The sequence below is a fragment of the Salvelinus alpinus genome, chromosome 6 (assembly GCF_045679555.1).
Source record: "Salvelinus alpinus chromosome 6, SLU_Salpinus.1, whole genome shotgun sequence".
NCBI lineage: Eukaryota > Metazoa > Chordata > Actinopteri > Salmoniformes > Salmonidae > Salvelinus > Salvelinus alpinus.
The window spans coordinates 29,410,192-29,433,964 of record NC_092091.1 but is presented as its reverse complement, the minus strand read 5'-3'; the positions used below and the strand labels follow the sequence as shown (position 1 = coordinate 29,433,964).

Below are 23,773 nucleotides of genomic sequence, written 5' to 3'. Positions count from 1 at the left end.
ACCCCTTCTAGATTTAATTTCTCAATTGTTGCAGTTTTCATTTTTGTGTATTATTTATGTACAGTATAATTGTTTTTGTTGATATTAAAATTGTTTGTCACACATACTGTTCATTTGTGTCATACTTCATATACATTGCTTTGGCAACAGTGGCAAACACCCATTCATGCCAATAAAGCATTTATTTAATTGAATTGAGAGAAAAAGTATGTAAGAGAGAGCGAGAGCCTGAGAGAGGAGGAGAAAAAGAGAGAGAGAGAGAGATAGTGAGGAAGCGAGAGACAGACGGAGAGAGACAGAGTGATCAGCGTGGATCAGAGAGATCTAGAGCGCTGATGTCACCTAACCTACCCACAGGAAAAACAAAGGAAATATGCACTTCACCAAATGTATATCCTGCCTGTCTGTGTAATAGACCAATACGTCATCAACTATACACAATACTGACGCTCCCTGAAGTCAGCTTTGTCTATCCGTTACTTTCCCTGTGCAGCCATATCTCACTTCTCTCCATCCCTCTCTTACACTTCCAACTCGCTTGCTTCATCTTCCCATCTCCCCAGGAGTCCCTCTCTTCCTCCCACTCCCTTTCCCTCTTCCCTTCTCCAAATCTTTAGGTCCTCCCTTCTTCAGAGTGTTTGTGATCATGGTTCTACTGTACGTGCAGGGTTGTGCGGATGAGAATCCCAGACAGGCCCAGAGGGGGGAAGCAACATGGGGAAGGGAGGGGAGGGGTTGCTCTGGTTAACAGACTGACCAAACCCCCCACAGGGACAGTGTGAGTGTGTGTGATATCAGCTTACTGCAGGTGGCTCTGAAAACCACTGTGGGAAAAATGTACTGCTACACACCGGCACCATTGAGGGTCACAGCCATACAAGAGATTAAAGTGGTTGGAGAGTTGCAGGTTAGGAACATAACTTTTCCCCCTCTAACATCCTCCACACACACAACTTTGTTTTTGTGAATTATCAGGGTTTTTTGGAAAGTAATACATGTATTCCTATTCCAAACCCTTATTTACCAAATCCTTACCCCAAACCTAACTCATAAACCTAATCCCCGAAGCCTAAAATAGTGTGTGCGCGCCCTCATATGTCTATGTGTGTGCACTCTACAGGCCAGGCCAGAGGAAAGAGCAGAGGCTCTCAGTTGTCTTTCCAGTGGTGTTTATGATCTTATAAATCCCTGTTATTTCAGGCTGCTCTGCTCCAACTCTGCAATCATCATAAATAACATGGAACATGGAGACACCAGCTGATAGCTGCAAATTAGTTCTGTAATAGGCTGAGTCTCTCATAAAAGCACCAGAGGACTGGAGAGTTTACGGTAGCTCCATCTCACTGCCTGGGTGCTGAAGAGGCTATAGCTGGGCATGGCTAGGGTCAGGGGCTAATTTATTTTATACAAGACGCACATTTTCCCCTCTCCTCCTGACTGCATGTGCTGCCATAGAAATAGAATGAATAGAATGGGCATCCCCATCAATACATGCTGTCATTTGCTAATTCAACATTACAAAAATGACACTCCAGTGCATGAGGCACATCAGTTATTTGAATGAACATTCTACATGACCATGGAAATGATTGCATCACAATACCAGGCAGCCATTGCAAGTGTACCCATGAGAATACTAGTCAAATAGAAGTGTTAAAAAGGCCTATTGAACTTGAACAGAACAATGGAATAGCAATTGAAACGCATGGGGGAAAGGGCTGTGGGGGAAAGATCCTGAGTCGCCTCATTGACCCCCAGAAAAATTAGCTGACATTTAGGCTATTGTGTATTTCACACTATGTTGAGGCAAAAGTCTGAGTTTAATGCTTGTATGGATGTCAACCCCAACACATGTTCATGTCATTGTTACCAATAAACTGCATTACAGTTAAAAAAAAACAACTGACTAACACCAAAGATGTCTGTATGCTAGCTAACCAGCTTATACGAACAGGAGTTAGGATTTAGCAGTCACTTCTTCAAAACATTAAAATTAACAACTTCTACATGTCATGGCTCACAACACCATTATCCCAGAAATCCTAGACCCACTCCAATTTGCATACCGCCACAACAGATCCACAGATGATGAAATCTATATTGCACTCCACACTGCCCTTTCTCACCTGGACAAAAGGAACACCTATGTGAGAATGCTGTTTATTGACTACAGCTCAGCGTTCAACACCATAGTGCCCTCAAAGCTCATCACTAAGCTAAGGACCCTGGGACTAAACACCTCCATCTGCAAATGGATCCTGGAATTCCTGATGGGCTACCCCCAGGTGGTAAGGGTAGATAACACATCCCCCACACTGATCCTCAATACAACAGTGGTAGGCCTGATCACCGACAACGATGACAACAGCCTATAGGGAGGAGGTCAGAGACCTGGAGGTGTGGTACTAGGACAACAACCTCAAAAAGTTCTACAACCTCAAAAGGTTCTACAGCTGCCCCATCGAGAGCATCCTGATTGGTTGCATCATTGCCTGGTATGACAACAGCTCTGCCTCCGACCACAAGGCACTACAGTGGGTAGTGCGTATGGCCCAGTACATCATTGGGGCCAAGCTTCCTGCCATCCAGGACCTCTATACCAGGCGGTCTCAGAGGAAGGCCCTAAAAATTGTCAAAGACTCCAGCCACCCTAGTCATAGACTGTTCTCTCTGCTACCGCACGGCAAGCAGTGCCGGAGCGTCAAGTCTAGGTCCAAAAGAGTTCTTAACAGCTTCTACCCCCAAGCCATAAAAGACTCCTGAACAGCTAAACAAATGGCTACCCAGACCCCCCCCCCCCCCCTTTACACTGCTGCTACTCTGTTTATTATCTATGCATAGTCACTTTACCTCTACATATTACCTCAACTAACCAGTGTCCCGCACCTTGACTCTGTACCAGTACCCCCTGTATATAGCCTCGCTATTGTTATTTTACTGCTGCTCTTTAATTATTTGTTACTTTTATTTCGAATTTTTTATTTATTAATCTATTTTTTACTTAACACTTATTTTTCTTAAAACGGCATTGTTGGTTAAGGGCTTGTAAGTAAGCATTTCACTGTTCTATTCAGAGCATGTGACAAATAACATTTGATTTGAAAACAGACAACGATATTCAAAATCGGCCCTAAGCAACCACATTGTGGGCCTGTTACAATACATAAATCATGAAGGATTTGAGGAATATCCACTTTGTAAGATCATATTTATTGAATGTGCACCAATCTGGTCAATGGAATGTCTGCGTTCCATTGACGCCTTACTGCATTTATTGCCAGGGTTAGAGGTTCCAAGCTCTATTCATATGTGAGCTGCTGCAGGGAAGGGGGCGTTGCCTAGACAACCAAAGACTTGTTTGCTACAACACCTCGCTTGTTTCACATTGTTACTGGAGAAACCGACACAACCGAATGTCCTGTCTTCCGTCAGCTGTTCATTCCACACACAAAAAAGTATATATATTTTTTAAATGGATGACCTCGGTATTTTCAAGACCGAGTTCATCCATTACCGTCGGTTACACGGTTATATGGTAATTGTGCCAACCCTAGCCATCGCACCTGTAGACTTCCAGTCATTGCGCTAACACTCATTTGCATTGGCTTGTGAAATGAACGCTAACTCCATTCATACTGCACACAGAGACATAAAAATGGTATCCACATTAAATCCTTACCTTCTAATAAATCTCCTGGGGAGGATGGCTTCCCTCCAGAGTTCTATAAAGAATTTAGGGAGCCGTTGGTCCCCTACCTTATGGAGGTACTTAAAAAAGCCAGGGAAGACAACTGCTTTCCAGAGTCTTTCTCTCAAACAGTGATTACTGTAATCCACAAGAAAGGGAAAAATCCACTAAAGTGCGCCTCATATAGACCAATCTCTCTCCTTAACACAGATTGTAAACTGGTCACCAAGATGCTATCTAAGAGACTGGAGTCATGTCTTCCCCTGTTGGTCAACCCAGATCAGACTGGCTTCATAATTAATAGATTGTCCTCCAATAATCTCAGAAGGTTCTTTGATATAATTCACCTTGCTAACAAAAACAAAATACCTAGTGTCGCAGTCTCCCTCGATGCTGAAAAGGCCTTTGATAGGGTTGAATGGCCATACCTCTTTCGCGTCTTGGAAAAGTTTGGTTTAGGTACCGTGTTTGTAAATTTGATAAAATCACTCTACAGATCTCCTAAAGCTATGATTGCAATGGGATTACTTCCTCCTCTTTCCCTCTCTATAGGGGGAACAGACAAGGTTGCCCAATTAGCCCCCACCTATTTGCCCTCGCCATCGAACCGTTGGCTGAGGCTATTAGAACGTGCCCTGACATACATGGCTTTGAGGTGGGCCCCCATACCCATAAATGATCACTCTTTGCGGACGACCTTATCTTATTTCTAACAAACCCAGAACACTCCCTCTCTCACTTGCAGATCCTACTACAGTGTTATAGTTCTTTCTCTGGATATAAGGTCAATTTTGATAAAAGCGAAATCTTACCGTTGTCTGTCTTTGACCATCATACCATCAAGCACAAGTTTCCTTTTAGATGGTCGCCTATGGGCTTCACATATTTGGGCATAATGGTGGATGGTAATCTGAACAACCTCTATAAACTCAATCTGGCCAGTTTGTTGCAAAAGGTGGAGGGTGACCTTTGTAAATGGATGGACTTACCTCTCACTCTACTGGGTAGAATCAATGTAATTAAAATGAATGTCCTGCCCAGATTTCTATATCTGTTTCAATCTCTCCCTATCCCTGTTCCCGCAGCATTCTTTTCCTCTCTCGACAAGCTGACCAGACGGTTTATCTGGCACGGCAAAACCCCTAGGGTTGGCCTGGATAAACTGACCCTTGATTACAGTCAAGGGGGCTTAAATCTCCCCAATTTTAGAATGTACTACTGGGCTGCACAGTCTAGGTTTCTGGCTCAGAGGTTTGACAATGGTCCCTCTCCCTCATGGTTGAACATTGAAAAGCTTGAGGTAAATGATGACACTGGGGCAGAAAATCTATAAAACCCACCACAGACAACCCTTTAATCATACATTCTGTCCTGGCATGGTGCAAACTGCATGAGCTGTTCGGACAAGGGGGATTCCTTTCCCCTAAAACCCCTTTATGGAACAATAGATTGATTCCTATGTTTTTCCAGAATAGTAACTTTAGACCATGGTCTGATAAGGGGATCACTCTTCTGGAACATTGTTACGAGGAGGGAGTTCTTATGTCTTTTGATCAGCTGAAACAGAAATACCACTTGCCTAACAGGGACTTCTTTAGCTACCTACAACTACGAAACTTTATTAGGGTGACTCAAGGGACAATGGAACCTACCTAAGATGTCACCTATTGAACAACTCTGCCACGCAGACCAACCACTGTTCAAGACCATTTCCCGTGTTTACGATGCTCTTATGTCAGGACTAACACTGCCTGAGCTAGATAAACCCCGACTTAGATGGGAAAAAGATCTGGGTATTGATCTTGATGAGGGTCTATGGAGTGACCTATGCAGGGATGGTGTTACATCCACATTGAACTCCAGATACAGACTGATCCAGTTTAATTTCCTCCATCAGCTCTATATCACCCCATCTAGACTGCACAAGTTCAACCCTGATATCTCCTCCCTATGTTTTAGATGTGGCTCAGATGAAGGAACATTCCTCCATTCCACTTGGCAGTGTTCAAAACTACACGGTTTCTGGCAGGGGGTATGCGATACCATATCCTCAATTCACGGGGTTGCATTCCCTTTAGACCCGGAGGTCTGTCTACTGGGCAACTTTACTAAACACTGATCTTAGGCAAAGCCATACTATAAAGCTAACAGAAATATTGCTAGCGATTGCCAAGACATGTATTGCCTTGAAATGGAAATTGGATTCCTCCCTGCCAGTTGCAATGGCTATCGGAAGGTAATAGTTGTATCCCACTGGAGAAAATTACTTACTGCTTGAGGAATAAGTTAAAGACATTTTACAGAATTTGGCAACCTTTTATTGACTATATGGAGAATCTCCCCCCACAACACATTGATTGAATCTCTATATAATCCTTATATGTTTCACACGTAATGTATAATAAGTAGCCTACGGCAGGTGACCATATGATCCAATGTCTCATTATTATTATAATTTTTTGTATGTTTGTATATATAATTATAATTTGTTTTATTTTTTCTTTGTTACGCTCGTCTGTTACTGTCACTTTGTCCTATTGTTGTCTAATATCTTTTCACTTTTGTCTTGAATGTTCTTAATTGGAAAATGCACAAAATATATATATATATATTTTTTAAAAATGGTATCCACAAGTTCATCTGACTCTGGGTAAGTAGAACAAACAAATATTGCCGTATCCCTTTTAAATAGCCACTCCGTTACCGCCAGCCTTACCTCAGTCTCCTCCCACCCACCCCCATCCAGCCATACCTCAGTCTCCTCCCACCCACCCCCATCCAGCCATACCTCAGTCTCCTCCCACCCCCATCCAGCCATACCTCAGTCTCCTCCCACCCCCATCCAGCCATACCTCAGTCTCCTCCCACCCCCTCCAGCCATACCTCAGTCTCCTCCTAGGGCCCCTCCAGCCTTACCCCAGGGCCCCTCCAGCCTTACCCCAGGGCCCCTCCAGCCTTACCCCAGGGCCCCTCCAGCCTTACCCCAGGGCCCCTCCAGCCTTACCCCAGGGCCCCTCCAGCCTTACCCCAGGGCCCCTCCAGCCTTACCCCAGGGCCCCTCCAGCCTTACCCCAGGGCCCCTCCAGCCTTACCCCAGGGCCCCTCCAGACCGCTCTAGCCTTACCTCAGCCCCCATTCACCCAGAACATTATCTACCCTTCTCCAACCTTCTTTAGCTCTACACCTAACCTCCCCCATCCCCTTTAATCCTTTTCACTTCTCTTCATCCCTAAATCATCCTCTCCTTCCCTATCCACTACATCCCACTCTATACCTACCCCTCGTCAGGCATACCAACCTACACTACATAACCAAAAGTATGTGGGCACCTGCTAATCGAACATCTCATTCCAAACAGTTGACCGGGGTTTTACAGTTTGACTTGTTGGAAAGGTGGCATCCTCTGATGGTGCCACGTTGAAAGTCACTGAGCTCTTCAGTAAGGCCATTCTACTGCCAATGTTTGTCTATGGAGATTGTATGGCTGTGTACTCAACTTTATGCAACTATCAGCAACGGGTGTAGCGGAAATAGTTTTGTATATATGGTGTATATACTCAATCCAAAACCGTAATCTATCCAGTGTTTTCAGAACAACATGAAGAAATGGCAAAGCAGTATGGAGATAGCTCAAATCAAATGGTATTTGTTACATGCTTAGTAAACAGATGTAGACTAACATTGAAATGCTTACTTACGGGCCCTTCCCAACAAAGCAGAGATCTTTATTTTTTTCAAATAATAGGGAAAATAAATGCATTACATATATATTTTTTAAGAATTCTACTTTTTACCCCCTTTTCGTGATATCTTATTGGTACAGCAGTTACAGTCTTGTCACATCGCTGCAACTCCCGTACGGACTCGGGAGAGGCGAAGGTCGAGAGCCATGCGTCCTCCGAAACACAACCCTGCCAAGCCGCACTGCTTTTTGACACAGTGCTCGCTTAACCCGGAAGACAGCCGCACCAATGTGTCGGAGGAAACACTGTCCAACTGGCGACCGTGTCAGCATGCATGCGCCCGGCCCGCCACAGGAGTTGCTAGAGCGTGATGGAACAAAGAAATCTCGGCCTGCCAAACCCTCCCCTAACCCAGACGACACAGCCCGGGATCTAACCCGGATCGATAGTGACAACTCTAGCACTAACTTGGCTATATACACGGTGTACCAGTACAGAGTCGATGTGCAGGGACACGAGGTAATTGAGGTAGATATGTACAAATAGGTAGGGATAAAGTGACTAGGCAACAGGATAGATAATAAACAGTAGCAGCAGCGTATGTGATGAGTCAAAAAGAGTTAGTGCAAAAAAGGTCAATTCAGATAATAGTTAGTCTGGTTTACTATTTATCTAACAACCTATGGGTTTGAGCTTGAGCATTACTGAAAGATGGCAGCCTTCCCCTTGTCATCCAAAGCCTGCTGCCAATAACAGAGTTGAAGGAAGACTGCTAAGACTGGAGCTCATGCTAAGGACCTCTCCCTGCCTAAGCCCCATTATTCACAAGGCTCCTTTTACTTGGCTGTTGCCTGCCTGCCTGCCTGCCGGCCGGCTGGCCCTGTGATGTGCAGCTAACTAACATCTGTAACGGCCGTTTGGGGAACTTTCCACAGAAACACATTCCTCTAACATCATCTCATACGGAGTCTGCGGGGTCTTAAAGACACTCTTAAAGGGGCAGGGAGAAGATGGAGGGTAGTAAAGACATTCAAATGGACAGGGGGAGAGACCAGGGAGATGGGAGAGAGGAAAAGGGGAAGAAGGAGACACGGAGCAGGATAAAAGGGTAAGGCTGCCCGTGCATCATTAGAGGGCTTCCTGCTGATGACTTTACACGTGAGCTCAATTGTACTCATGCACACGCGCTCAAAACACAAATACCCAAATGTACTAAAACCATGCACAAACACATTATCAGACCACAGAGAAACGTGTCCAAACAGTTTAAACAAACACCAGAGACAGTGAAGGCCAGCTAAGGACAGAGTGTTGGGAAAGAAAGTCTCTCAGGTCTCTTCAGTGTTTATTAGCCGTATCATGGACAGAACCCAGTCTGATGAGACCGATAGGATTTGAGAGACCAATAGGATGAGACCGAGAGGGAAAGAGACCGAGAGAGAAAGAGAGACCGAGAGAGAAAGAGAGACCGAGAGAGAAAGAGAGATAAAGAGCAGGCTAAGACAATAGGACAAAGGGGATATTTTTAGATGATGGATTGTGTCGTATTCAGGGCTCTAAAGGGCCAAAGTGTCAGGTACAGAATACAGACGAATGCACTGCTGTGAGATATGTCAACGGAGTGTGTGTGTGTGTGTGTGTGTGTGTGTGTGTGTGTGTGTGTGTGTGTGTGTGTGTGTGTTCCCTATGTAAGATGAGTCAAGTCAGCAGGAGGTACGTTTTGTTACCATGACACCCTCCAAGCTCCAAAACAAAGGATTAGGAAAGAGAGGATGATTTGGGATGTGGTGATGATCGAAGAGGAGGAAAGAGGAGAGGATTTAATCTCTCCATTATTTGCTAGCCAAAGCTCATAACTCAGCTCCAGGGGAACATTTCTCCCCCTATCCACCCCCACTTTCCTGCCTGTGTGTGCATTACCTGGTTGAACCTGCGGGTGAAGGCCACAGCATTAGGGGCAGAGCTGTGCTTCTCCTTCTTGTTCCAGCCACAACTTGACAGCTCCTAAACACACAAACATACACACTTAGCCAGAAGTTTACATAAAACACAGTCACAGATTTACATGGTGCACGCATCCACAGGTTCAGCAGCTCCTAAATAAGTCATTAACACAGATTTATACAAAGCACACTCCGGGACAGACATTCTTGAACAGAGTAAAGAGTTAGTGTATTCCACCAAGGACAAACTCGGTCTGTTTTTAACAGTTCACTGAGAGGGAAGGGGGCACATTGGGACACGGTCATAAGTGAGAGAGAGAGAGAGGAGTAGGTGTTTTAGGTCAGAAACAGAGAGCTGAACGGTAGCAGTGTCAGAGTTGTCATAAGGGTAAGTAACTATCCCAATCAGAGGGGAGCAATCGATAATGGTGCACTTGGACAGACTCTGAACTAGCCCTGAGAGAGGAGACCACAGACAGACAGCGCAGGGGGAGGAGAGCCCTCTCTGGGCACAGCAGACTGGATCAGGGGTCATGGGCATTATTTGGGGGTCAGGGACATGATCACGGAGCCAGAGATTTGCCAGGGGGCAAGGGACACAGTGATGGAACAGTAGGAAAACGTGTTGTATTCTCTATTAATCAGCTGAACTACTCTCTTGATGACCACCTCCGAGACTGGCTGCCTGATTGTCTGTCTGGAAGCAACAACCTCCACCACCCCTAGCTCCAAACAATCTGGGCCAGTGAGCCACACACACACCCTGGCCCAAATAAATCATATGCAATGGCCCTGTGTGTGTTTCTGTGTGGAGGGGAACAAGTATTTCACAGATATTAAAAAAAGACATGTGTGAGTGGGTGCTTTCAAACTTCAGCATCATCATTTCTAAGACAGCAGAGGAGATGGCCCCTGTATCGAGAACAACAGGAGCGGAGCTTGGTGGGTTGGAGTGGAGTGGAGAGAGACCGATGGCAAAGAGGAAGAAAGGGAGAGAGAGAGCAGAGGTCCAGAGCCTCCTGACAGCAGCTTTTAGCAGGCCTCAGTAAAACTGTTAAACTGCTGCCCTGACAGACACTCTACACCACTGAGTGGGAACCCCCTGTGTGTGTGTGTGTGTGTGTGTGTGGTAGCCCAGTGGTGCCAGCTGTCACATCTCTTACAGCACTCATTTATTTAACCTACACTCCTCCTTAACCATGCGCTCCCCTCTGGCTGTCACTCATCCCCTCCATCCCACTCCTCCACCATTCTCCATCGCCTAATAATGGCTCCCAGATTGGGATGTTCCATTGGGAGACTGAGTTAGAGCGAGAGGGAGATGGATATACAATAAAGGTATACAATAAAGGACTATTGTAGATCCCAGGGGAAGACAATTGTAGTGAAACCGTCTCATATGAGATGTTATTTATTATCACACACTTAACTTTTTGGTCCACCAGCCACTGTGGCAGGTAAATGTAAAAAAAGAACAGACATGCTTTGTAATGTTTCTAAAACAATAATTGTATTACTATTAAGAACTAAAATGTGGTATATTGTTTAATTTCCTTTTTTTGTGACCCGAGTCTTAACCAAAATATCACAGACGAGATAAAAATGTTCACCTGCCCCTGGAGGTTACTGTGACTCGAGTCATGTTTGTGCCTGTGTGATTGAGTATGTCGAGTAGAAGAGCGGTCTTCTCTTCCCTGCTAGTTGAAACAGAGAAAAACAAAACAATGTAAATAGCCAAGAAACAAGGACAAAGTCTCACTTCTGTAGACTTTCGTTTCAAGTAAATTTGACCAACTTCTATGCCTGTGCTTCTAAAATATTTATATTTCACTCAGCTCTTCACGTGCGCACATCAGCCCCCACCAAGCAGTGTTGCAGCGAGAGGTGGAATAGGCTATATACGGACTTTATGCGATTAATTTACCAGCTATAAAACAAAACGAGGGAAATACTTGAAAACAGCATTTATTTTACTATAAATGTGATCATACTTAACTATTTTTATTCACAAATGCGATTGAAATGCTTGCACAGTGGAGCCTGACCACCCGCCAACGTGGCTGGTAAAATAGACATCTTACCCACCAATAACAAAATCTACCTGCATTTGGCAGGTGTACATGTTTGGCCCTGCACACACAAACCTTGAATAAGCTCAATTCAATAGAAATATTTCACTAGGTCTCAAAGCACCTGACATGGTGTGGGGGTTTAACTCACTCCATCCACCAGCAGTGTAGAAGGCAGCACCCAGCCACCTGCCATTCCCTCATAACCTTAACCTAAAACTTTATAACCCTAACCCAACAACAAATTCCTCTCATCTGAACTAAAGGAAACCTTAAATGATACCTCATAACAGAAAGGGCCCTACTTACAACGCTATCTCATAAGCTGTCCCAATTACAACTGGTGTGTGTAAAATCAGCAGGGAACTGTTGTACAGCTAATTCAAAAGCCGTTACGACTTCATAACTTTATCATCCCATTTCACTCTATAGGCATTAAAAACAACACAGAGCTTTAAAACAGCTCAACACAGATGGCCCTTTAGTGCCTGGGTTTGACGAGGTGGTCCTGGTGAGTGTGTGAAGAGAGGTTTGACGAGGTAGAAGCGTTCAGTAGAGAACTTTAATGGGGCTAGTAAAGTGCAGTCAGCCTGCTGAAACAAACCACAGATGGGTTCCACTAGTTTCCACAATGTCCTGGCCTAGGGGTGATCGCCAGGATCAAGTACCAGAATCAAAGTCACAGAATCAATCAATGATATTACCCTAACAAACAGCTCCAGTCTGTTGTGTAACACCATTTGCCACTTGGTCCATTTGATTTATGTCATGTCTGAGCCATGCCATTGTCGAATCGGTGACATTGCCTTGCGCTTTGAGCGTACATTTGCATTAAAGTCAACATGATTATTTGAAATGCAGTGGTTGTCTTGGCGGTTGTAGTTGGTCCCAGCCCAGTCCTACCCTCACCGCTTTCTAGTTCTAAAATCAGCAATACAGTACACATACCCCTGACTAACTGACAGATGATTCGACAGCATGTATTTTGAAGTTCTCACACACACACACAGCTAAAGCAGCTCCAGCCAAACCACTAACAGAGCCGATCTAACGTGAGATACCACAGCCACTTCTCTGGGCCTTGTTTCAGTCAACACAGTGGAAACCTGGAGCTCCACACACCCTGTGGACCAGACCAGAACGAGAGAATCAGCTGGAGCTAGAGGAGAGGGGGGAGAGAGAGAGAAAGGAGGGGAGAGGGAGGTTGACAGCAATCGTAATGGAAAGTAACTTGTGTGTGGTAAAATTACATCCAGGCCTGTGCTGTAAGGCCAGGAGAATGAAAGGCAGTAAGAGACAATCCTAATTATCTGAGCGGCAGTCTTCTGAATACCACAAAAACATTTCCTGCAGCGCTGACGCCTGAGTGGCATTCAGACCATTACCTCGCCTGCCTCTAGGAAGACCTATGAAATGTTGGTGTAAAAATGCATCTCAGACAGCGCTTCATTCCCCAGCGCCAGCCCCCTGTTAGCTAGTGTTATATGTTGGGTGGTGGTTAGTTCATCATATCCTGCGAATATGTATGCATCCCTGTTCCCTACATGGCTGGTTTTACATGATGTGTAGGAGATGGGTTTTCCAGAAGCGCTAGGCCTATAATGTCCGTTATACTCCTATCCTGTTCACTTTCCCACACAGCTAATGTCATGGCTCATAAAATGGTATGAGAGGAGCGATGTGATCAGACACAAGCATGTAGACCAGCGGTTCCCAAACTAGGGGTCACCTGATATGAAAATGGGATCGCGGGAGAAATGTCAAAATCCAGAAGAAAGAAAATGTATACATAAAAATATATACAGTTGAAGTCGGAAGTTTACATACACCTTAACTTAGTATAAATATAATGGCTTTCACAATTCCTGACATTTTATCCTAGTAAAAATTCCCTGTCTTAGGTCAGTTAGGATCACCACTTCATTTTATGAATGTGAAATGTCAGAATAATAGTAGTTATTTATTTCAGCTTTTATTTATTTCATCACATTCCCAGTAGGTCGGAAGTTTACATACACTCAATTAGTATTTGGTAGCATTATTTTAAATTGTTTAACTTGGGTCAAACATTTTGGGTAGCCTTCCACAAGCTGGGCTTTGTGATGGCCACTCCAATACCTTGACTTATACCCACATAATTTTCCTGCCTCATGATGCCATCTATTTTGTGAAGTGCACCAGTCACTCCTACAGCAAAGCACCCCCACAACATGCTGCCAACCCCGTACTTCCCGGGTTGGGATGGTGTTCTTCAGCTTGCAAGCATCCTGCTTTTTCCTCCAAACATAACAATGGTCATTATGGCCAAACAGTTCTATTTTTGTTTCATCAGACCAGAGGACATTTCTCCAAAAAGTACGGTCTTCGTCCCAATGTGCAGTTGCAAACCGTAGTCTGGCTTTTTTTTTTTATAGCAGTGGATTCTTCCTTGCGGAGCAGCCTATCAGGTAATGTCGATATAGGACTCGTTTTACTGTGGATATAGACACTTCAGTACCTGTTTCCTCCAGTATCTTCACAAGGTCCTTTGCTGTTGTTCTGGGATTGATTTGTGCTTTTCGCACCAAAGTACGTTCATTTCTAGGAGACAGAACGAGTCTCTTCCCTGAGCGGTATGATGACTGTGTGGTCCCATGGGGTTTAAACTTGCGTAATATTGTTTGTACAGATGAACGTGGTACCTTCAGGCATTTGGAAATTGCTCCCAAAGATGAACCAGACTTGTGGAGGTCTACAAAAAAAATTATCTGAGGTCTTGGCTGATTTCTTTTGATTTTCCCATGATGCCAAGCAAAGAGGCACTGAGTTTGAAGGTAGGCCTTGAAATACATCCACAGGTACACTTCCAAATTACTCAAATGATGTCAATTAGCCTATCAGAAGCTTCTAAAGCCATGACATCATTTTCTGGAATTTTCCAAGTTGTTCAAAGGCACAGTCAACTTAAAGTATCTCCCGGGTGGCGCAGTGGTCTAGGGCACTGCATCGCAGTGCTAGCTGCGCCACCAGAGTCTCTGGGTTCGCGCCCAGGCTGGGCTGGGTTCGCGCCCAGGCTCTGTCGCAGCCGGCCGCAACTGGGAGATCCGTGGGGGCGACGCACAATTGGCATAGCGTCGTCCGGGTTAGGGAGGGTTTGGCCGGTAGGGAGGGTTTGGCCGGTAGGGATATCCTTGTCTCAGTATGTAAAAAAATAATAAAAATAATAATACAATTTTTTTTTTTAATAAAATGTATGCACTCTACTGTAAGTCGCTCTGGATAAGAGCGTCTGCTAAATGACTAAAATGTAAATGTAAAGTATGTAAACTTCTGACCCACTGGAATTGTGATACATTGAATTATAAGTGAAATAATCTGTCTGTAAACAATTGTTGGAAAAAATACTTGTGTCATGCACAAAGTAGATGTCCTAACCGACTTGTCAAAACTAGAGTTTGTTAACAAGAAATGTGTGGAGTGGTTGAAAAACAAGTTAATGACGCCAACCTAAGTGCATGTAAACTTCCGACTTCAACTGTAGTAACCAAAAAGGTTTATTAGTTAATTTTCTTCAAAGTAGCCACCCTTTGCCTTGATGATAGCTTTGCACATGCTTGTCATTCTCTCAACCAGCTTCATAACCCAACACACCTTCAGGCTGTGTAAGGGCTATTTGACCAAGAAGAAAAGTGATGGAGTGCTGCATCAGATGACCTGGCCTCCACAATCACCTGACCTCAACCCAATTGAGATGGTTTGGGATGAGTTGAACCGCAGAGTGAATGAAAATCAGCCAACAAGTGCTCAGCAAATGTGGGAACTCATTCAAGACTGTTGGAAAAGCATTCCAGATGAAGCTGGTTGAGAGAATGCCAAGAGAGTGCAAAGCTGTCATCAAGGCAAAGGGTGGCTACTTTGAAGAAACTAAAATATATTTTCATTTGTTAAACACTGTTACTACATGATTCCATATCTACTATTTCATAGTTGATGTCTTCACTATTATTCTTCAATGTAGAAAATAGTAAAAATAATAATAATAAAAACCCATGAATGAGTAAGTGTCCAAACCTTTGACTGGTACTGTATGTGATCTTTAAAAACTGAGGGCCCTGGTCCATGCTTGGGAGAAGTTGAGCGTGTTTTCTATTTCCAGTGTGTCTCTCTGTCTGTGTGTGGTGGCTACAAACTTCTAAGGGAACTGGCATACCACTCAGCGGTATGTATTTGAGCTATCTGATGCCACTTCCCTACAAGCCAAAAACAATCTCTGCACGCCAAAACCTAATTTACTTCCCCTGCTGTTGATGTAACCACAGGGTAAAAACATGTCTCTTTTACACTAGTTCTCTCTTGCACTGTTCATGTTTCAGCACCAAAACAGACAGATGAGCATATGGAGAGAGATGGCGCTACACAGAGATGGAGGGGAGAGAGAGGAGGACAGAGACAACAGGATGAAATGCTATCTACAGTCTCTCTCTAGCCAGGATCCAATCGGACCCACGTCACTCTTCTCTAACCAGAACCAGACCTGGCCAGGGCTAGAAATAACCTTTCATAAAACGGCGCTTGTAAACTACACTAGAAAGACATGGCTTCAGTTACACGTTTTCAGCAGCTCAACAACTTCTTTCCCCCTCTCTCCCCTTTCATCCCCCTCTATGAATCTGTCTCTTTTTTTATATAGTTTTCCAATTCCCAGAAAAAAACAGGTCCAGAAGCTGTTGAGGGAGACTCAGAGAACTGGATGTCACTGTCATCTTACACATCCAATAGCCTACCAGCTACCTATAGCACCTGTGGAGGACAGTGAGCTGAAACATTTAACGTGTTGCAAATTATGAAATTGATAGAGTTGAAGATTCCCTGTTCTATTGGACAGGTATAAAATAATAAACTCAGCAAAGAAAGAAACGTCCTCTCACTGTAAACTGCCTTTATTTTCAGCAAACTTAACATGTGTAAATATTTGTGTGAACATAAGATTCAACAACAGACATAAACTGAACAAGTTCCACAGACATGTGACTAACAGATATGGAATAATGTGTCCCTGAACAAAGGGGGGGGTCAAAATCAAAAGTGTCAGTTTCTGGTGTGGCCACCAGCTGCATTAAGTACTGCAGTATATCTAATCCTCATGGACTGCACCAGATTTGCCAGTTCTTGATGTGAGATGTTACCCCACTCTTCCACCAAGGCACCTGCAAGTTCCTGGACATTTCTGGGGGGAATGGCCCTAGCCCTCACCTTCCGATCCAACAGGTTCCAGATGTGCACAACAGGATTGGGATCCGGGCTCTTCGCTGGCCATGGCAGAAGACTAACATTCCTGCCATGCAGGAAATCACGCACAGAACGAGCAGTATGGCTGGTGGCATTGTCATGCTGGAGGCTCATGTCAGGATGAGCCTTCAGGGAAGGGTACCACATGAGGAAGGAGGATGTCTTCCCTGTAACACACAGCGTTGAGATTGCCTGCAATGACAACAAGCTCAGTACGATGATGCTGTGACACACCGCCCCAGACCATGACGGACCCTCCACCTCGATCCCGCTCCAGAGTACCGGCCCCAGTGTAACGCTCATTCCTTTGACGATAAACACGAATCCGACCATCACCCCTGGTGAGACTAAACCGCGACTCGTCAGTGAAGAGCACTTTTTGCCACTCCTGTCTGGTCCGGCGACGGTGGGTTTGTGCCCATAGGCGACGTTGTTGCCAGGGATGTCTGGTGAGGACGTGCCTTACAACAGGCCTACAAGTCCTCAGTCCAGCCTCTCTCAGCCTATTGCGGACAGTCTGAGCACCGATGGAGGGATTGTGCGTTCCTGGTGTAATTCAGGCAGTTGTTGTTGCCATCCTGTACCTTTCCCGCAGGTGTGATGTTCGGATGTACCGATCCTGTGCAGGTGTTGTTACACGTGGTCTGCCACTGCGAGGACGATCAGCTGTCTGTCCTGTCTCCCTGTAGCGCTGTCTTAAGCATCTCACTGTACGGACATTGCAATTTATTGCCCTGGCCACATCTGCAGTCCTCATGCCTCCTTGCAGCATGCCTAAGGCACGTTCACGCAGATGAGCAGGGACCCTGGGCATCTTTCTTTTGGTGTTTTTCAGAGTCAGAAGAAAGGCCTCTTTAGTGTCCTAAGTTTTCATAACTGTGACCTTAATTCCCTACTGTCTGTAAGCTGTTAGTGTCTTAACGACCATTCCAGAGCTACATGTTCATTAATTGTTTATGGTTCATTGAACAAGCATGGGAAACAGTGTTTAAACCCTTTACAATGAAGATCTGTGAAGTTATTTTAAATTTACGAATTATCTTTGAAATACATTCCAAAGTTTATTTTTTGTTGAGTTTATAAGAGAAGACACACCTCACTGGGCACACACTAGTTGAACCAACATTGTTCGTATGTAATTTCAAAGGAATTACGTTAAACCAACATAAAATAAACGTTGAAATCTGTGCCCAGTGGGACAATACTACAGATAAACCAGTCAGTCCACTCTTACACTTCACTCTGAGGCTTTTCTCCATCTCTTCTAGGGAGAAACTTTACTTTCAGGCTCAACTCAAACCATCTGCTCCATGTCAGTTCTTGCATCATAATGGTCATGTCTGGCTTAATCACACACACACACACAATCAGTTATGGAAAACACATTCTTGTAAATGGCCCACTGTGTTCTTGATAAAATAAATAATGTCTGATTTAATCACTCTGCTATGAAAAGGAGGCTGATGCCAAGCACAGTGTTTTCCACAAGCACATGGCATAGCCAGCCAAATAGAAAAAGTAGACACCCAGGATTCCCCGGGCCGGGGTTAATAATCTTTTGCTGAACAAGCTCTATTTTGGTGGCCTCTGGTACATTTTAATGCCTTGATTCCATCAATTATTGAATACTTTGAGTTTACCGCACAGATTTGAAAATAATTCATACATTACTGAAAATGTATGAATTCCTTATATTGTTAGTTTTTGGGGATATCATCTAGGCCTATATGATCTATACTATTTTCTAAGTAAGAGAACATTACAACTTTTTTATTTTTACATTTAACTGGTCTTATATTGAGATTAAAGTATTTTACGGCAAGATATGAAGATAATTTGTTTTTTCTTCAAATGATGTATTTTATTATTATTACATTTTAAAAATCAAAACAGAAAAATTAAGTAAATAGCCAAAAAGATCTTGAAAAAATGTTAAGGTTACATTTAAATCAAACAAATTGTGTGATGGGCACTTTGTACATGGAAAATGGGTCTCTAAAATAAACAGAACAGATGCTCAATTAAGTTCTGGGTCTATACTTGTTAAGAGAAGAGAGAATGACATCAGTTAAATTAGTGAAATTTAGTTAGTTTGCAACTCCATTTGTGAATTGCAGTGTAATTTATACAAAACAAATACTTGTTTAACAACTGACCCACAGATTTATTCTCAAATAATCTTGGAAGAGTCTTGAACTCTACAGGCTTCAAGCACCCTTTTAAGAGGCATTTTCTCAGTTATCTGCAATGCAGGTATGATTGAAGAATGAAGCAGGTGTTAATCATGGGATTTGAAGAGGCATTTGACTTTGATTAAATCAGTGGACCTATATCAATATCTATGAAACTACCATATAAATATCATAAGCTTTTAAAACAATTCAATCAGTTTGATCATATTTTGGACCATTGTGCAACTATCGCTTCACTAGCCTACCTACACTATTGTCCTGCAGTGAGGAGGATTCACCATCTTCATCAAATGTTTTCATAATTTATCTATCGATAATCAAATGAAATGTTTTTATAAAGTCCTTTTTACATTAGCAGATGTCAGAGTTGACTTGTCCCGATGCCATACCATGGACATATAATTATGTTGCATGATTTATGAATGGCAAGAATATGAGATTGACTTTATTCAGTCAGTTCGACACCATTTATAAACTACTCAAGCTTGTTGTTCAATCAATCAAATGACAGTAAGTACATGCGCCAGCACTTCGTGGCTGTATATGAAACACGCGAAAATAAAATAAATATGTGCCAGAAAACAATAGGCTAAGTGGAAAACACACTACCAGGTACCGGAATTGAGCGAAAAAAGTAAAACCAGCAGTGTTTCCCTGTCATCGCTCACTTTGTGACTGACAGGCAGACGCCTGTCTTATCAATAGATCGCTAGAAGATGCATATCGTTCATTCTAGCGGGAGAGGGGTCGGCTGACATTTTTCCTGACTTGCGAACTGTAAAAAAAATCTAAAATGCCAAGTTAATTTAAGTGGAAAAAGTGGCTGAAATTGAGTGTACAACTGGCTGTATAGCCGACAGCTGGCTAGAGGAAAGCACTTCAAGCGGTCTGCTCTTCAATGTAGTCAATGTGCGCACACAGAGTATGTGAGCGGAAATGAGCGTTTGGAAATCCCGCTCATGGAACACTTCCTTTCCAACCACTCTGCTAAAAAACCTGCTCCTCGCTCACAGGAAAAAAATAACTGCTGCTCCAAAAATCTATTTAACCAACGCCCATCAATTTTTGTGACCACCTGGACCAACCATTTGGTTTTGAAGTGTTGAAACCAAACCATATGATTTGAATTAAAAGTATTGTAATAAACATGAAAATGTCAATGTAAGAAACGCTAATCATTTCAAATTGGCTACATGTCATATTAAACAGCATATAAACAGTAAATAGGTCAGAAGCCAGAAAGGGAGCCTAAGAAGGAATTATTTTAGCTATATTATTTTAAGGCTAGCTTACAAATAAATACATTGTGAAGCACGTGTGAGTGCGACACAGACTGTTAGGGACCTAACGCCTCAGAATTTGAACATTTCGTTGTATTAAATCATGATAGTGTATGAATTACGCATATAGGCTGTGACTTAAAATTAAAAACAAATTAAACCAAAAATGCCTTACTAGTGCCGTTGAATTCATTTTTAGAAACAGGAGCTTGGACAGTGTGTGGCTTCAGGCTCATGTGACCGTGCCTGGAGAGCAGGCCAGCAAAGGAGAAAATCCTCTCCGCACTTGCAGAGCCACTGGGGATGCTAAACACCCTTTTGGCCACTCTTGGCAGGCTGGGCAGAGATGCTGAGTTTATTTTTCTATAGGTAGGCCTAAAGGTTGTTAGGCAATATAACCCAATCAAAATGGAAAGTGAGAATATGCCAGGCCTATTATACAGATAATAGAACAAAAATGAACAACTTTTAAGAGATCAGATGTTTAGTTTATAAATACTTTGATACATTGACACAGTTATCTACCCAACTCGTTCCTTTATTTCAGCATGTGCACATAGTAAGTACACCTTCATGCTTTCGGGATACATGTCTTTTCAGATTCAACAATGATTCTTTAGTTGTGGACACTACATTACCACACTCCCTCTCTTACTCACCTTGATTTTGCACCTGTGTGTTTGGTCAGTTTCTTTATGGAAATATTTAGTTAACTCCATGACAGTAGCTAAAGCAAAGGGCTATAGCAGCACACAAGTAGACTACAAATGCGTGCTGGGCCTGGCATGACCTGAGCTCGTGAAGTGAGCGCTACTGGAGCCGGCCTTCGCCGATGCTCCAGCCTTTGACAAGCACGCTCCGCGCTCCAATCAAATCGGGCACGCTCCGCTCAAACTCTGGCACACACACAAACTCGCTCACACAGACATACCGTGTTAAGACTGTTACGATGTGTTTTATGGTGGTTAGAGAAGCATATTCTAAAAGGGCAAGGCCAATATAAAGCCTCAGGTCATAACTCATAACACACAGCTATTTACAGTTATTAAGAAGTTATTAGACAGCACGGTGAGAATATTACTCCATAACATGAGATTAAACATACCAGACCACTGATAGAAATATAGCCTACTGCTGACTTTTCATTACAGTCAAGCAGATTACAACTTTTCCATGACGCAGTGGTCTCACAGCTTGCTAGCTCTGCTGCCTGCTTCCTCTGCCCTGCGAGGGTCACTGCTTTCATAAACCCTGCTGCTGTAAAATTATTATTACAACTTTAACCAACGACCAGCTTGGAAACAATTGGACTGAAAATATGACGGTTATTTGTTCATTCATATTAAGATGCAAGACATCAACATTAAAAGGAAAGATTCACCCATTTTGAATGTTATATTATTTTTGTGCATCTCTGAGCAATGTTCTATCGATTCCCCGGGTCATTTCATTTGTATCTGAGCTATTGCCGTTCAAAGCAGGCAGAAATTCCACCGATATGACATAGCATTGCGATTAATCCTCAGTCAGAGTAAAATAATAAATAAATTAAAAACATGAAAATCTGTCAGTTTTAGATAGATATCATTTTTTTTTGCATGGGCTGCATCTCAATCCACCGCATCTTCCCACGTTGGTCTTCTGCATCTGTGGTGGAAGGTGGCCGAGCTACAGCAGCGTTTCAGGCCATGAGACATTCTCACGAAAAATTCTGTAGCGTCCGAACAAACTAATATGACCACCTTATGGAATGACGGGACTCTTAACGTACACAATGGTGTCCTCCGTTTTGCTCTTTGACCCCAACAAACCCCACGGGACTCATCCGGAGTCGGTAACGCTGATGTGCCTACTTCGGTCTGAACCGTTTGGGCTACAAACTAATATGAACTCTGTAGAAGGGGAAAGAGACTCATGAATAAGATGGTGTTCTCCATGGTCCCCATAACTATCACGGGACTCGTCTGAATGTATCCCATACAAATGACACTAATGTACTTGTCCTCTTGCTCATTTGTGCACCGGGGACTCCCACTATAGCTAAAATGAGCCATGGTATGACCATGTTAAAACAATACGTTAGCTTAGTAGAAACCCCCGCCCCAACAGCTTAGACTTTTAGAGGTAATCGGAATATGACTTTTAGATCGCGGAAACATCTATCACACATGTCAGATTGAAAATGGTGAGATTGTAGACTGCTAAATTGAAAGTGCAGTTTGTTTAGGCAATTTTACAGCCAACTAGCTATTCACATACTGATAAGACTTTGGTACTGTGTGTAGCTACAGTATACAAGCTAGCCAGCCCATAGATAGTATTGCATTGTGGGTTTTGTAGTTGACTTGAGGCAAAAGATGTCCACAATGATTTTCACATGTTGCTACCAACCTTATAAACGCCAAAATTAAACACTCGTTAACAAAAAATATTGTTCTCATATTATTGTTATTCAACACTGTAAATGATAGGTATTGGTGGTTTGGGGTGGATTTTTCCTTAAACGACTTTATGAGTGTCTGGTACAGTGGGGAAGGACTCTAATGAAGAGAAGTGATCCAGAGTTAATCCCCTAAAGTTACACTACTGTAGTATCACTGGCCTGGTTCAGAATTCAAACACATCACGTCATGGAAAACAACAGACCTCAACGTGCCTAGTTCTCTTTTGGAAAAACTGATTAATCAGCTTTCATTATTGCATAAAACGTGCTATGTCATGTACCATTAAAACTCTTCACCGTTGAGTAGTTAAATCCAAGCTTGGAGAGAGGGAGACTGAGGGCTTTGTACTGCATGAGCAACTCTGACTTCTGTGTACTGTGCATTGACGTCAATGAGAGAGTTCTGTAAAAATTAAAGTTCGGCATCTCCAGTTAAGATTTGGCCCAAGTGGAGAGACAGTCAAAAAGATCCAGCTGTGTTGAGCGTCCAGAGCGGTAGCAGAAGGCATGTTTATTTCAGTACCATAACAGGAGGCACTTTATAGGATACTAAAAGATAAGGAGAAGAAGAACTGTCCATCTGTCCGTCCGTCAGTCACAATAAAATACTAACTACAGTCCCAGCCATCCAAGTCTCTCCAGTCTTGTTATTCACTACTTTCATATGCATAGATTCAATTAAAACCACTGAGTGAATTAACAGGATGCACACACAGTCGACACACATCTATACCGTGGACACAGACGTTTTTTCCATTCTAGATGTGAGGGGGAAGGAGAGTGACAGGAGTGGTAACTCCAGCTGAAGTCAGGACATTGATGGCTCTCGCACACGCACTTATGCACACACTAATGTGCGCACACCAGTGTTTACGTTTGGAAAATGTGGTGCCGGACATTTGACCAGCAACATTTTAATTTACAGGACATTTGAGAAATCTGCCGGACCCATATGCTTTGGCTGCAAAAACTGATTAGGGCGTCCACCCACGGTGCTCAGAATGACAGAAATCACTTTTAGATTAAGGTCATTCATATTAACAGAACATGCAAGTCGAGGATGCAATGATGTGCGGTCCTTCTTAACAAATTCTGACAAGTAAGACAAGTAACAAACAGCAAAATCACCAGCCTATGTCAATATATAATCCTCCATAGTATAAAAGTGTACTTATTCTATTGGTCAGTTTGTGGAGAAAGAAATAGC

The 23,773-nt window shown here is 43.3% G+C and overlaps 1 protein-coding gene across 13 annotated transcripts in view; it reads right to left on the bottom strand.

Annotated features, from left to right (window-relative positions):
• Positions 1 to 23,773, bottom strand: part of LOC139578505 (ras-specific guanine nucleotide-releasing factor RalGPS2-like) — a 151,684-nt gene that overhangs the window by 72,345 nt on the left and 55,566 nt on the right. For all 13 annotated transcript variants that reach the window (XR_011675564.1, XM_071406191.1, XM_071406192.1 and 10 more), the window contains one exon: positions 9,292 to 9,375. Coding sequence is in view for 12 of the 13 variants with exons in the window: in XM_071406191.1 (XP_071262292.1) it covers positions 9,292 to 9,375 (84 nt within the window). In the remaining variant the exon portion in view is untranslated. The remainder of the gene's footprint in view (positions 1 to 9,291; positions 9,376 to 23,773) is intronic.